Here is a 16,710-nt window from a genome sequence, read left to right on the forward strand (position 1 = left end):
TTTTGCATTTATTGATAAAATAGTCAGATAAACAGAACGTACAACTGATTTTGCTAAAAAAATTTACTTCCTTAATAACATCTTGTTGGCTATTTGCTAAAAATAGTGTGTGACATGAAAGAAAACATTGAACCTTCACATTGTGAAAACACAACCAATGTCGGATGACTAGAGGACTGCCATCATGACCAGCGAGCGTAATTAAAATGACTACTTCAGCTTGGCTGAAAGAAAGTAAACCTATCCAGAACATATGCAACAATATTTATCACAGCAAAGGGCAAACATGTCCAATTGTGATCTGAATGGAAAACAGGGACAGATCTCGCCAATGGCACTCAATATCGGCAATCACTCTGAAGGGCTCAGAGCAATACCCAAGCATATTTAGGCCTAGATCCTGCACTAAAAATGTGCCATGTGTCAAAGATTTTAGTCAAAATTCTGAACTTTGACAAAAAAGTGAAATGGTTTCACTCTGATAATGGCATGTGTTTGTCATGTAGATATATATTTAAAATATTTACCTATTTGTGTCTAGCATGTGATCTGAATTTACAGTACTAAGTGAAGAGCCTTGAAATAAACAGAAGGCTAAATAATGTCACCCTTGTCTTGCCTGTGGCTAATCAGTGATTTCGAGTGGATAGTTCTAACATGATCCACATAGTTCTCAGAACAGTTAGAACAGGTTTTGTGAACATAGACTGACTCGATTAATATAAGCAGTGAAAGTAATGGAATTTTATTAAAATGTAACAGCAAAATATCTTGAAAATGAATACATAAAAGAGTAGTCAGTTTAGACTTCAAAAGGTGAAGTCATGTCCAACGCGCCCCCCCCATAATAGCTACTTTGAAGTAGTGGTAACTAAACAGGATATCTTCAGATTTCCAGAAGGTCTCAATAGGATATAACATAGTAAACTAAAAACTAAGTACAGAACATGAGCAGTCAAAGACATTTAGCAGAATGGAGAGCCAGCTGGTTGCAAATCAGCTGAGTGGAATTTTATGTAGATTTTTAGAATGCCAAAAGTCAAGATTTAAATGTTTCATGAAGGTCGCTATTGGATTAGATTAGATTAGATTAGTTACAGTGTGGAAACAGGCTCTTCGGCCCAACAAGTCCACACCGACCCTCCGAAGAGCAACCCACTCAGACCCATTCCCCTACATTTATCCCTTCACCTAACACTATGGGCAATTTAGCATGACCAATTCACCTAACCTGCACATCTTTGAACTGTGGGAGGAAACCGGAGCACCCGGAGGAAACCCACCCAGACACGGGGAGAGTGTGCAAACTCCACACAGACAGTTGCCCGAGGCGGGTCTCTGGCGCTGTGAGGCAGCAGTGCTAACCACCGTGCTGCCCTTATTTTTGGGCGGGGTCATTATTGTTTCTCATTTACATTAATGATTTAGAGACTTATGAATCAAAAATACTACTTCAAAATTTGCACACAAAATAAATGAAGTGTAACTCATTAACAAAGCATAAGCTATTGACATACTTAAGAAATTTCTGGGTGGGAGAAGGTACTCAGGCTGTAAAATTATTGAACTTGATATTGAGTTCAAAAGGCTGCAGAGTGACCAAGTGGAAAATGAGATACTGTTCTTCCAGCTGGCGCTGAGCTTTACTGGAGCACGGCAGCAAGCCCGAAATGGAGATGTTGGCCAGGGGAAACAATGATGTGTTGAAATGGCAGGCAACGAGAAGCTTCGGGTCATTTTGCAGACAGAACATAGGTGTTTGGCAACATGGTCACCCAGTCTGCATTTTGTCTCCCCATTGTAGAGGAGACCACATTATGAGCAGCTAATGCAGTTGACTGCATTGAGCGAAGTGCAGCTAAATCATTACTTCACCTGAAAAGTATGCCTGGGGCCTTGGATAGTGAGGAGGAAGGAAATAAACGGGTAGGTGTTCCACCTTTTGCAATTACACCCATGTGGGTGTGAGGAGGTGTTAGGAGTGGACCAGGGTGTACCAGAGAGATTGATTCCTGAGGAACACTGATAAGGGAAAAGAGGAAATGTATGTCTAGTGGTGGCATCTCGCTGAAGGTTGTGGAAATGATGACTAATCATCCTATAGATGTGGAATGGCAAGTGAGGACCAGGGGGACTCTATTGAGAGGGAAGAGATATGATGAGGGCCAAAGTACGGGAGATGAGTCGGACACAGCTGAGGGGACTGTCAACCATGATGGTGGAGAATCCTTGTTTGAGGAAGAAGGTGGACTCTTCAGAGGACCCCTTATAGAAGCTGGCATTATCAGAACAGATATGACAGACAGAAAGACTGAGAGAATGAAATAGTCTTTATAGGAAGGAGGGTGTGAGGATGCATAGTCAAGGTAACTGTGGGAATCAGTGAGTTTATAATGGACACTCACAGCTAGCCTTTCGCCATAAATGGAAATAGAGATGTCGAGGAAGGGCAGAGAGGTGTCAGTGATGGATTAGGTGAAAATTTCAAGAAAAAAAGGTACACTTGCAGTCCAGAAGTTGCCACATGTAGAAACCTGCCAGATATGCCTGTGTATATAAAGCAAAACAAATCTAACACAGCTAATTAGCCCTCCATCAGGCCCAGAGATGATGGGAGAATGAATACCCTTGATATCAAGGCTCAGAGAGGGGAGATGGTCACTGATGTTTGCATGACTCTTCATATCCATGACCTAAACAGAATTGTGGTTTGTGCTGACAAGTGACAAGTAGTGTTGTACCACACAAGTGTCAAGCAATGACCATCTCCAACAACAGAGAATCTAACCATCATCCCTTGAAATTCAATGGCATTACCATCATTGAATCATGCACCATCAAATTTGTGGAGGCTACCATTAATTAGAAACTGGACTGGATTATCCATATAAATAACTGTGTTAAAACTGAAAGAACAGTAGATATCATAAATCAGAAAGAAAAAACAGAAATTGCTGGAGAAGCTCTGCAGGTCTGGCAGCATCTGTGGAGAGAAATCAGAGTTAACGTTTCAGGCCAAGTAAGCCTTCCTCAGTAGTCTACCATCAAGAAGGACAGGGCAATAGATGTATGGGAAAACCATCACTTACAAGTTTCCCTATAAACTACACACCATCCTGATTTGGAAGCACTTTTTTCACTGCAATTGAGCCATTATCAAGAAGCTCTCTCTCTCTAATAGCAATGGACCTCTGCAGTTCAAGAAGGCACCTCATCCATCAGCTTCTCAAGTGCGGTCAGTTATGGGCAATAAATGTTGGCCTGGCCAGCAACAGCCACAACCCCTACAAGAATAAAAACTGAAAATGAAACAAAAATGTTTAAGCTGTTTGTTCTGGTCTCTATGGTCCATAACAATGGGTTGATATTATCTTTTTACAGTAAAGACCCATACTGAATTACAAAAGCAGGTTCACATCCTTATGAATCATACATATCTTTCTATAGCTATGTTGAATTCATGAAGCTCAACTTTTTTCTTTACAGTCTGCAATTCATATGTATTTGGTTGTCTTTCACCAGTCATACATTCAAAGGCTTTCACACTTATATATAGAACATAGAAGAATACAGCCTCGATGTATTCGGCCCTCGATGTTGTGCCGATCCAAGCCCACCTAACCTACACTAGCCCACTATCCTCCATATGCCTATCCAATGCCCGCTTAAATGCCCATAATGAGGGAGAGTCCACCACTGCTACTGGCAGGGCATTCCATGAACTCACGACTCACTGAGTAAAGAACCTACCCCTAACCAACATCCTGGTAAACCTCCTCTGCACCTGTTCCAGTGCCTCCACATCCTTCCTATAATATGGCGACCAAAAAAACTATTATCAGGAGGTGTTCACCAGCTCCTTGGCAATGGTTCAAATGCTCAATTCTGTGCTTTTACTGCATTGAGCTCAATGTCATATTCAAGTCAGTAGTGTGCCAATTTTTCATTAAATGGGTAAATTCTTTAACAATGAGATGATTGCCAACTAAAGCAGGGACTTCAGTAACGAACAAATATATCACATGTATTTTTAAAAATCTTCCTTCTTCCGCTGATCCCACTCTCGGAGTTGAGCACCTATTTCACCTCCTCCTTCCAACTCAACAAGCTATACTGTGCACCTTCCTACCACAACTTGCCAACACTGTTCATTGTGGTCCATGATAAGTGTCTGTGCTTTCTCCTGTACACCTCCGCCCACCACCATACCATTTCCACCCCCACTTCCTCCGACTGCTTTTCCATAGGGTGCATCCACCCTGTGTAGCATCCTACCACACTCTGGGTATGCCAACCATCCTGCTAACACTGCTCCAGTAATGTTACTTTACCCCATTTCTTTTAGCCAGCCTGGTCCACTTCCACACAAACACTGACAAGGATCCCAATGCACTTAGAGAGGGGGGGGGGGGGGGGGGAAGCTGAGGAAGTTACTTCCATTATAATTGCAACATCATCAATTTTGCTACTAAAACTGGAGAAAAAAACCCAGCTGAGATTGGATTTCAAAAATCACAAAATGACTTTAAAGCTTAGGTCATAGTCATACCCTTAGTTCATCATGACCACCATTAATGACTTGCATTAAGGATGATTAATACAATAATTATCCAATCCACAATTAATCATACTCACGCAGACAGATAAAACCTCTTGATAGAAAGTGCTTGGCATTTCTCCCAATTTGGCAGAGAAAAAAGAATAATTTTTAAATAATTGATTAAGAAGTATTACCTCAAATTGAACTTGAGTTGCTTTTCCTCAACAGGATCGCTTCTTTTCTCCACCCACAGATTTATTTTGTCAGAAGCTGGATTGTTTATAAGTCCAAAAAGAGGCATTCAGAACTGCTCCTTAAAAAAAAATTCAAATGCATTTATTTTAAATTATTTCATACACTTGGCAACAGAATGGACTGACCTACTTATAACATTTTCAATACTAAAGTCACATAGCACAATTTCAGAGTGTGTGTGACCCAAAAATATATTGTACATTGAATTGCATGCCAATGCACTGTAGCCTTCAAAAAAACTTGCATTTTCACATTATCTAAAATGTACAAACTTAACCCAAAATACTTCATAAAGCAGACTTTAAAAGGTGCAACACAAAGTCTGAAACTTATATATTGTAAAAGTCATAATTATAATTGACATTTGACAGTGAATTACATGCAGCAATGCGCTCTCAGAGTTTTCCATTCCAGCAGAAAGATGAAAGTAGATTTATTGGATATCAAGTTACAATTTTGAAAACCTTCTTGTATCTACTGTTGTGAAGTTGGAGGCATGTACTATACCTTTAAGAGAGAGTGAAAGCTGATTGCCGGCACAAAATGTACTACAATTTGAATTTAGCCAATAAGTTTAAATTATGCCCAAAGATACTAAAACCTAATCAAATTTGAATTTTATGGTTTTGACAACATCGAACCAATGATTTTATCCATCGTTTTGGGGTATAAAAAGCAGACATTTTGGACAGTTAGCCAGAGAAAGAGCACCATCTGTCAGTTGAACGACTGCTTTCGCCACACTCTGTCAAATGTGACCAAAGATGACCCAGTGAGATCGACAGAGGAGGATCAACACCACTGGCTGGTTTTGAAAATTGATTTGCTGTAAATTTAATAGGGGCTTTATTGGATCAGTATATTGTTACAGAGTGGGAGCTAGATAACAAATCTTTAAGACAATGGAGGCTTACAGCTGTAAATAGTTGTTATTTAATATTCTCTTTTGAAATTAAAGAATAAAATTGTTTTTTTTATATAGTGGAATTTGGGTAGTTCTCTGTCACTCATACTTTAACAGATTAAAAGACAAGGTGAGTTTTTTTGTGTGTTTGGTTTAATTAGTGGAAGGGTTCACCCCGTGTCGTAACACTATAAACATGAAGCTTATTATACACCAAGCTGAAAATGAATTTACGTTTATATATTGTCAGATAAACAAATTTTTGAATGAGCCACTAAGCCGGTGTTATGTTTGCCTGTTCAGGAGTTCACAAATAAAAGTTATGGCATTAATTAATTAAAGTAAAACAAGCAAGTAATAAGATCTCCCAGTGCTCTAGCTAGTATACTTTCCCTGGATCACTTACAGCAGAACAGATTTATTGCTTTCTTTGCTTGTTAGAATTTGCTATGTGTATATTGGCTGTTGTATTTATGAATGAAACAATTGTGAAAATACTCAAAAAGGAATTGCTTACTGATTAAAGCCTTGGGAACATACTGAGGATTTGAAGTTTATATAAATATGAAGGGGGTAAACCAGTTTTCATTAGTTAAGCATTACATTTTCAGTCATATTGTAAAAATAAATGGGAACCACAGATGTACCAAGGCAGGCTAGATGTTTAGGAGCTGCACTATCAGCAAGGTACTGACGGTCTTGAGTGAAATATAGATAATACTTGTGTAAATTGTGGGCAGAAAATTGGTAATGTAAAATGCCTGTACAAAGAAATAGGGGAATTGTAACTTGTATATTATAATGTCTTGTATAAAACTGGGAATTGCCTGTTTGAGTTTTGTGATAACAAATGCAAGTTCTTCCTTACATGGTAGACATTGACTTTCACCTCTCAATATGTTACTTGTTACACCAGTGTTCATGGCATTTGCAGGGTTTTCCGATATGTGACTATGATAAAGGGCAATAAAAATACTTTGTCATATTGACAAGACCTAATGCGGTCATAATGTTTTAACTTTTTCAAATAGAAAGCAGAGTAATTGAATTAGTGTTCCTGTAAAGATTCCATGATGATTCATTTTGCCTAAAAGAAATGAATTTGCTGAGTATTTGCTGAAACATTACTGAATAGTAGATGTGACTAAAGAAAAGAAACATGAAAATCTGAAAACCAGAGAAAATACTGAAAATTCACAGCAAGTCAGTCAATCACTGCTCAAAAGATAAAGGTTCTTTTCCTTAGCTTTTCTCATCTCTTTTTGATGACATTAACTTTGTACTGCAATTTACTTTTGTTGTTGCTAATTGGTTTCCATCTCTGATCACATACATATCAGCAAAGTGGGTGGGGAGGGGTGTTGGTTGCTGCTGAATATTTGGCTATTTTCACATCAAACAGCACTCCTGCTACAAAACACATGCATGCTTTTCTAAAACAGGCTGCTCAATAACAATGTGGAATGGGGAGATTGATTCTCTGTTTTCTTTTGATCCAATGAAATATCTGGCTCTTTGAGCTTTTTCTACCATTCAATACAATCATGGCTGACTTTCTATTTCAATGGCAGTTTGTTCTCCTATTACCACAACATCAGACAAAAACACAATTATTTCCTTCCTAGTCTTGAAAATATTCAATAGTGGTAAATCCACATCCTTTTGGATAGAGAATTTGGATGTTTCACACATTTCTGAGTGAAGAAATGTTTCCACATTCCAGTCTTGAGTAATCAACTCCTTACCCTAAGGCTCTGCTCCAGGAGGAGAAAAAACTTCAGTATCTACCCTTTTAGAGCCTTACACATTCTAGTAAGATCTTCTCACATTTGTCAACTCTGCTAACTGTAGATTTGCATGGCTTTCCACAGTAGTATCATCATAGAATCTCTTCAGTGTAGAAATAGGCCATTCAGCCCAACAAGTCGACGCCAACCCTCCGAAAAGTAACCCATCTAGCCCCATTACCCCTACCCTATATTTGCCCCTGACTAATGCACCTAACCTACAACATCCCTGAACACTGTGGGCAATTTAGCTTGGCCAATTCGCCTAACCTGCACATCTTTGGATTGAGGGAGGAAACCGGACCACCTGGAGGAAATCCATGCAGACACGGGGAGAATGTGCAATCTCCACCCAGACAGTCGCCCAAGGGTGGAATCAAACCCAGGTCCCTCGCGCTGTAAGGCAGCAGTGCTAACCACTGAGCCACTATTCTGTGGGTAAAATAAACATTCCAATTTTGTTGAGAGTGCCTGGTCTTTCTTGTAGTATAAGAGATTACCAGCCACTGTGCTGATTGTTAGATTGAATCATCCCTGATGTCAGATTATGTATAGCTGGAACCTGAGGGGACAGCAAACTTCTGATGAAATCCTGCAACAGTCTATCATGTATGTAGTTAATAAATATTTATTAGTATCTAACAGTATGGTTTCCATCTGTCTACTATCAAAAACCCACTCACAATTTGCCTTTTGTCCTAGCTACCAGTATTCCTTGCTTTTGAAAGGAGACAATTCCACTACTTAAGAACCATTTGGGGAACATTCTCCTTTATGCATTGTTCTCACGGACAATGGTGGACATGCTCATCTCCTGAAGTTTGCCTCCAAAGACTATTAATCTCAGTCTATCTTCCAAGGGTGTCCACGTTAAGCTGTTAATACATGACTGCTTCACAGATTTTATCAGTCACAACATATCTACCCCTTCAGAGTTTGGCTTGCTTCAATTCCAAATACTATATGTTTACAAGTATCTCAATGTCCAGCAATTTGTCTTCTGATTTGATGCTAATGATGTTCCAGACATATCTCATGTCAAAACTGTTCAACTGCATAAGACGTCTAGAGTAGTCCATCTATCACAGGCATACTAGAGGGGAGATGTTAGCACAAATGTTAACACAGTATGTTTTGTTGCAAGTTTCCTTCACAATGTCTTGTGTAAGTGAGCAAACGCTGAGTTTACTCTAGCAAAGTAGGAAATGGGAGCACAGCATTGGCAAACAGCTAATCATGCCAACAGTCATTCCAGCTTAAACAGATTCTCATCTGCTCAGAATCTGGTATATTTTCCATGAACATCTTCATCATATGCTCCAGAAAGCATGGCAACAGGGATTAAACTAATGACCATAAGGGTCAGAATACACTCTTGCTTTTACAGATGATCCACTGCAGTTGCCCACTCTATATACAGTGATATATTGATGAGAGAATCACATGATTAAATAAAAATAACTAGAAGGGAGCAGAAGCTGTAACAAGTGAGCATGCATACAGTGAAGCTGTAAATAGAGAGTGTTCTGGCAGAAAATTCCATAGACTTCAGCAGTATTCCTTTGGGAGAGTCAATAGAGTTCGACCCAAACACAAAACAAGCCCATTTTCAATTGTCTTCAGTTATAAGATATGCAAAAATTAGACAGTTGAATAGACCTAGGAATCCTTCACTGTAATCAACTCATGCAGATGCTTCTCTTATGCATACCTTACCAACTTCCTCAGAACATCCAGTTATATGTCAAAACGTACTCCCTTTAGTTTCCACCCACACTCTCCAGAATCTTGCAGGAGGCAGACAGAAGAAACACAAACTCTACATTGTTTTTTGTAACATGCAAATTCTACGTTGTGAGGACACCAGGTCTCCACATGCTGGGAACTATTCTGATTCAATATTAGCATTGCAACTTTAAGGAAAACACACCTGGCAGAGACAGGACAGCCAAAGCCATCTGCAGGTAACATTGTTCTGGTTAGACAAATCAAGAATTAGAGACAGCGGGAGAGGCAGGTGTCAACATCACTACCAAGTTTGACATCACAAGATATTAAAGACACTGGGAACACAAATGAGCACCTTGCAACTCTAAAGTTCTCTCAAGAACAAGTATGACAATCAATGCACACACGCTGACATTGTTTATGTAAACATTGAAGATAACTTCTATAAGGGCTCAGCCAGAACTATTGCAAATACTCCAAAAAAAGACAAGCTTATTGGCTATGGTGAACTTCAATACAGGTTAGGAGCTAACTATCAGGCAGGAATGATGCACAGAGAAATACAACTTGTCTTTGCACCCCTAGGGATACCTCAATCATCACAATCCTCTTTAGATCAAAACCAAAGTGCAAAAACATCTGGATACACCCAAAAGCTCAACAATGGCATCTAACTGACTTTATCATCACTCAGCAGAGTAACAATAAAAGAGATTATGAACATCAGGGTTACAAGAAAAACAGAGGCAATATTCCAACATGAAACTTCCCTCTGAGACTGAATGTCTCACTGACACAGATGTCAGCTGTTCTTGGAGAACTGTCAACTTGGTGACGAATGCTCTTTGGTTTGCTTAAAACTTGCAGGTTTTTCAGTGCAAAGAATTGTCCTTCACAGAATGTTGCTGACTAGTACAATTCAAGGTTCATGGCTATGTACTGAGGAATGCATTAAAGCTTGGGACAGCCATCATTGAGGGCCAATGGGAAAAATTCATTGTTCAAGTAAGGCCTTTCAGTCATAGTGCACCAAGGGACTGGAGATTTTGGTGTGCGTGTGCATAAACTGAAAACCTACTGAGCTACCTCAGAGTGCAATATGGTGTATAGAGAATTCCATATGTATCCTACTCTCAGTAATTTCCAAAGAAAATGTTTTTCCTCTTGGATCAAATATGATATAGAAAATACTTTGTACATATTAAGTTGATTACAATTGCATTAAATGGGACATGGTCTATGGCAACAAGGTGAATTTTTATTTTAAGAGCTGCATTTTAAGTTGAAAACTTTTGCAAAGAATGTTTATAAAATTTAGTTATAAAGTAATTTTTTGAAAAAAAAATCACTGAAAAGACCAACATGCACTAGATTGCCATGGAATCTAGCATCTGCTGCAAAGAAATCCTTCCAGGAGAGCAAAAGTAATCTGCAAGTGAAGCTGGATAGGATACAAACACATAATGGATAAAACACGTCACAGCACCTCAAGCCTTTGCTGATCAGCATGACCTCACAAAGCTCTCTCTCAAAGGATACTCACCTCTCAATACTGATGGGCAATCACTCCTGGTGGACAGAACAACTATCAAAGAGTACTGACCTGAGCACTTTAAGATTGTACTTAAGATCACCCATTCAGTGTTAATAAGGTAGCTAGAGCCAAACTTCCAGAGTAGTCCAAGTCTGAAAACATAGACCCTGTTGTAGAGATCGCCAAAGCTATCTGATTCTTAGCTTTAAAGAAAGCTCTGGGCACAGACAGGATCTCAAGGCAAATTAATAAATCTGAGGGATCCCTACTAGCCATGAAAATTACGATATCATTGACTGTCGAGTCAACAGAACATTCCTTTGGAATCAAGAATGTTATGATCCCATTATGACATTTACAGAGCAAAAGGACAGAAGCATGTGTGACAAACACAAAGACCTCACCGCTTATGATTGCTGGTAAGAGTCCAGCAAAAAATTTACTCTACAGGTTGATCAGCCACAGAGCAGAACATTTGCCATCAGTAAGTCAAAGAGGGTTCAAGCAAGGCAGACACACTTGTAAAATTATCTTCACTCTTCTGTGGATACAAAAGAAATCTTATGAGAAACTGCAAAATAATTAAAGCTCTAAAGTGGTTATCAGTTAAGCTATATTTTCTACTTCATATAACTGGATAATAAATACAGTGCCCATTGTGATACCAAATGTAGATTTTTAATAGTGATATAATTTGATCCTATACAGTACTGATGATATAAGATGCTTTGAAAGGAGCTGAATTGTAACCGTTGGGTTTTGTTCATTAATAAACTACATGAGTAATTCTATGGTCCATCATACCGAGAGAACGGTTCAACTGAATTATTGCTGTATAACTCCCTCCCAAGCATCCATTTCATTATTCTATATTTAACTGTAATAAACGTTCACTTACATAAGCTTATCTCGTCAATAACAGTGAGATTCTGCCCTTTATGAATTGAGGGAGGGGTAATACAATTACCTGGCAATTATATTGAAATGATACATTTTGTAATGTTAAGCTAGCTCAGCAGGTTGATAACAATTAGTTGATTTCAATGGGTAGTACCAGATTATTCATTGCTATGCTAATAGTGGTGAAAGGGTTTTCAGAATTTAAATAATGTAATATAAGACAGGTGTCAAGAGGGATGCAGTTGAACTTGATGGGTTTTTAAGTTAGATTCATGCTCTCCCCACATTCATGCAGGAAGGAAGAAAATGAGTGTGCACCTCCCCGAATACTAAATTACAATCAGAAACCCAATATTAACTGAAAAGAATTAAACATTGTTCGTACTTTTCTTGTGACTTTTAAGACTGTGCTCACTTGTGTAAAGATTGGCACCATATGCACAGTTCTGAGTTCATCCAGATTCATCCAGCAGGTAGTGAAACTGTGGAAGCCTTTATCAGGTAGGCTGATAAGAGGCTAGGTTGTTAAGTATATTCAAGATTGAGCCATGCAGATTTTTAATAAGTAAGGAAATCAAGTGCAGTAGAGGTAAGGCAGGAAAGAGGAATTGAGGATTATCCAATCAGCCAGAATAGCAGAAGAGACTTGATAAACTGAATGGCTTACTTCTGCTCCAATGTGTATGGTCTTATGGAATAAAATAATCCCTGACATTGTTTTGTTAATATAACTCATTTTTTGCACCCCCCACCCCCCACCATGAGATTCCAGAGGCTAACATTTCACAGCAAGGGTGCATACTTCACCTTTCACTGACAGGTCAGGGTACAGTTTCAACTCCTGGTGAAGAAAGAGTACCTCAAGCCTTTTTTTCACATCAACAACAATGTAACCATCATATCTCTCAGCCTTTTCAATCCAAATTCCAATTTTTCCAGATTGACACTCCAATTGTTATGATTTATCATTGCATTGTTGTTCATCTCTAAAATGCCTGGGTTTTCTCCAGTCGACCAATACCCTGAATCAGCAAGAGGTGCGTCTTTCCCTCAGTGCAATGTTAACCTACACAACCCACACAACGCACACATCCCTGTACACTATAGGCAGTTTAGCATGGGTAATCTAACCTGTGGGAGGTAGCTGGAGCACCCGGAGTAAACCCATGCAAACATGGGGAGAATGTGAAAACTTCACACAGTCGCCTGAGACTGGAATTAAGACTGGCTCCTTTGTGCGGCGAGAGTTTGTGCCACCCCATGTTGGGAAAGATACAAAGGAAAATATAAAAGAATTAACATCAATACTGAATCTGAAATCACCTTCTGCTGTAATTCTTGGCTCACTGCTGAAGCCGCCCAACACATTACATTATAAACACTGTAATCATAATGCATTAGCAGCAGAGTGACTGGATGTCATAATGTCATATATCACTATGAAATACATAGGAAAATGTTTAGCCAATTCACCTGCCAATTAAAGGCTGATCGAGCACCATCAATAACAGCAACTTGAATTTATATAATGTATTTCAACTAGGAAACAAAACATCTCACAGTGGCACAAGGAAAAATGCAAGCATTAATTTCATGATGAGATTAGGGATGAGCAAAAACTTCACAAAAGTATTACATTGAGAAGGACCTTGGAGGAGGAGGAGGAGGAGGAGGAGGATGTGGACGAGGAGGAGCAGAGCTAGATCATGAAATATTTCCAGACATGAAAATCAAATAGCTTGAAGGCAGGGACATCATGAATGGGGAAAGGTAGTCCATGAAATAACAGGTAAAATGATAGTTATGAATATCCCACAGGAAGGCAAGAATGAGAAAAAGCAGTACTTAAACAGAACAATGGAAATCTTTTATTTGAGTAGAGGATGGGAAATAATTCATAATGGGAATATAGTTTATGTTGAAAATAATGCCTTTGATGTTCCCAGCATATTTTTGAAAAAAATGGTAGCTCATCTACACTAAATGATAAGCATGCACAATGACAGCAGAGAGGCAGGAAGGGAATTGTGAGGTGGTGGTAAGCTGGATGCCACTAGAATGGAAACTAACCCAGTATTTATGGCAGGCAGCCAAATCAGCAAAGGTCAATATCTCCTAGCAAAATAAACTCCCAAATAGTTACAAGATTGACCTGCTTTTGGCATCAGTTACATTCATCAACATTGTACACTATGTATAGTGAAACGTGAAAGTAGAAATACTTTATAACCCAAATTGCAATAGCTAACTTTTCGTAGTTATTTGTGTGAACCATTTGTGTTAACCTTGAGCATCATACTCTAACAAAATGCTGAAATAGAGTTGATAGTGAAAATACACAAGAATCATGCATTTCTCATGAATGTATATTAATTGGTAAACTACAGTATTTTCCTGCTCCTGACCCATATCCCTCCAAACCTTTCCTATTGATGTATCAATCCAAATGTCTTTTAAATGTCATGACTGTGACCATATCCACCAACTCCTCAGGATATTCATTCCATATGCAAACCATCCTCTGCATAAAGAAAATTGCCTCTCATGTTTTTTTTTTAATCTCTCCCCTCTCTCCTAAAAATGTGCCCCTTGTCTTGAAATGCCCCATTCTAAGGAAAAGACATGTTGTGCTGCCCTTCTGGAGCAGGTCAAATTTGAAATTGTCAGTATTTTTACATTCAATTGAGCTTAGCTAGCTAATTTTAGCCATTCCAGCCTCATGTTGTACTGGTTGTTTGATAAGGTGCTTAGGTATTTCTTACTCAAACTGTTCAAAGATGTTACACCTGGCGTGAGTTGGCCTCCAACCTCAGAAGGAGGGACACTACTACTACAACATCCAGTACTCCTTTTATTAAAACAGCTGTTACTGTTCTTTCCAGAGTTTTACACGTTTTAAATCAATTTGCTCAAAGATACTATTGGACAGCACTGGAATAGGTGAGACCTGAGCTCAGGTCTCCGAACTCAGAGGTAGGGACACTACCATTACACACCAGCCAGTGATGGGAACAATGTGTTTAGTTGTTCCATTGATATTGTCAACGTCATAAATGTCAGAAATAAAATGTGCTTTATTTAAATTCAACCAACGTGACCTTTAATTAATTCTGTACCCTACTTTAATTTTCTTGAAGGTTGGTGTACAGGAAAGGGGAACAAAACAAAATGTTCGGCCGTACCCAGCATGGTGTGGTGTCCACCTTTCCTCCGGTAATTGAATCTCGTTCCCAGAAGCCCCCTAGTGGGAGTTCATCATAAATTTCACCAACCACAGACCCAAACAGTAAGTACGCAACCACATCTTCAACGAGAAAACCAGATTGAGCGAGGGTCTGAAACCACTAACCTATTATAGTTCACTGCTGATTAATTTGCTGGATAGTTTGAGACAACCATATTTCCCCCAATTTATAGTAGCATATTGGTCAATATAAAGCATCGAATGCAGAAAATGTGATCACCTCAAACATAAATATTGCTTTTCGATGTTCAATATATATAATTTCGGCAAACACTAAGCATCAATAATAAAGTTTTCTCATTCTGATTATGCTCCGTCCGTAGCGTTTCAAGCGTCAAAAAAAAGCCCAGTACAGCACAATTAGAAGCGTATAAAAGGACTATATGTGACAAATGATATGAACCGCTTTGCAATGTTTTGCGAGAATATACTCGGCGTTACAGGTGAACTTATACAACGCTATTAGCAGGGAAGCAATCGCTTTTCGAACATCGTTCACAAAAGTCAATCGGAATCTTAAAATTCCAAAAGAACTCTCTCTGACTTTCTTAAACTTAAGGATTGTTTTCTATCCGAAAAGATTCTGCCTCGAGTTCACCTAGTTACAGAATATTCTTTGTTAAATGTAGTGCGGAGGTGGAAAAACTTGTCAATCGCCGTTCGGTGCTGTGTTAGATCTTTGGAAGTTACAGTTCTCTAACAGCAACTGCTTTTAATGTCTCAGGGAGACTCTGATACTCTCGCTGCACCCGAACTATATAACGCTTTCAACACCCTGGGCACTTTGAGTGTAAATATAGTTCACACTGATTTGGGGGGGGGGGGCAAATTTTCAAGTCGGAAAGTGTAGGGAGTTACCGGAACATTAGCCGTTTCCTTTTACGGTTCCTTCTCGTTCTTATAACATTGCAATATCTGTGAGCTGTAAAGATCAGTGGGACGGCTCCATGAGATAGCATTGTATTTATTCCTCAGTCATTCTATACGGACACTTGTCCTGAGTATCTCATACCCTAACTTAAGTTGGCAATTCCAAGGAATGTAGGGGCTCTTGTCGATGGGTTCATGCCCCACCAGCTCCAGAGCTGGGCTATAAAACATCTGAACAGGTTGATTAGAAAATATTTAGAGAGGTCCACCAATTCTTAGTGTGCCAATGAACACCATAAACGTATTTTGTTTAAAAAAACAAAATGACTTGCAGTTAATGCGTCGTCCCATTCACAAGTGTCTGTACCACAAAATGGGATTCTTTCATAGTACGTACTCTATATTTTTTAAAAAAAATCAATTGAAAACGCTGGAGTGTCGGTATTATAAAGTATGCACGCCATTTAAAACATAGTGAACTTAAAGTTTACAAAAATCTTAAAGCGTATGCTTTTGTATTAATTGCGCCAATAACAACTCTGCAGGTGAACTCTAACCACGATTAAAGTTGTCGCTCATCATAAAATAAGTGATGGACAGAAGTAATGGTGAAATTTGGAAATTTCTTCCAATCTTTTATTTTTACTCTCAGCTACTTCGTTTTTAAAAAAAAACACAATGAAACACGCAGATTCCATTTCCTTCCGCAATTCTCTCTTGTTTGTAATTAAAGTGAGATGATCATTGAGATGCAGTAATTGTGGCTCTCCCGTGGCCTGGTGTTGTGCATTTATTCCAATTGACAATCACATTGTTCTTTAATTAGTAAATGCCCGGTTTACCGCATCCACTGATTGGGAGAAAAATTTGGCAATGGAGGGCATTACAAACGCATATCATTTGTGGTTTATCTCCGATTCAATTCGACTTGTACAGACATGCACGGTT

General features: G+C 38.9%; 1 protein-coding gene across 1 annotated transcript in view; it reads left to right on the forward strand.

Annotated features, from left to right (window-relative positions):
- The first annotated feature begins 14,714 nt into the window (after positions 1 to 14,714).
- Positions 14,715 to 16,710, forward strand: part of epha6 (eph receptor A6) — a 674,628-nt gene continuing 672,632 nt past the window's right edge. Inside the window, exon 1 of the mRNA XM_043700793.1 lies at positions 14,715 to 16,707. Within this exon, the coding sequence (XP_043556728.1) occupies positions 16,701 to 16,707 (7 nt within the window). The 5' untranslated portion in view covers positions 14,715 to 16,700. The remainder of the gene's footprint in view (positions 16,708 to 16,710) is intronic.

Source organism: Chiloscyllium plagiosum, chromosome 12 (assembly GCF_004010195.1).
Source record: "Chiloscyllium plagiosum isolate BGI_BamShark_2017 chromosome 12, ASM401019v2, whole genome shotgun sequence".
In the NCBI taxonomy this organism is placed as follows: Eukaryota; Metazoa; Chordata; class Chondrichthyes; order Orectolobiformes; family Hemiscylliidae; genus Chiloscyllium; species Chiloscyllium plagiosum.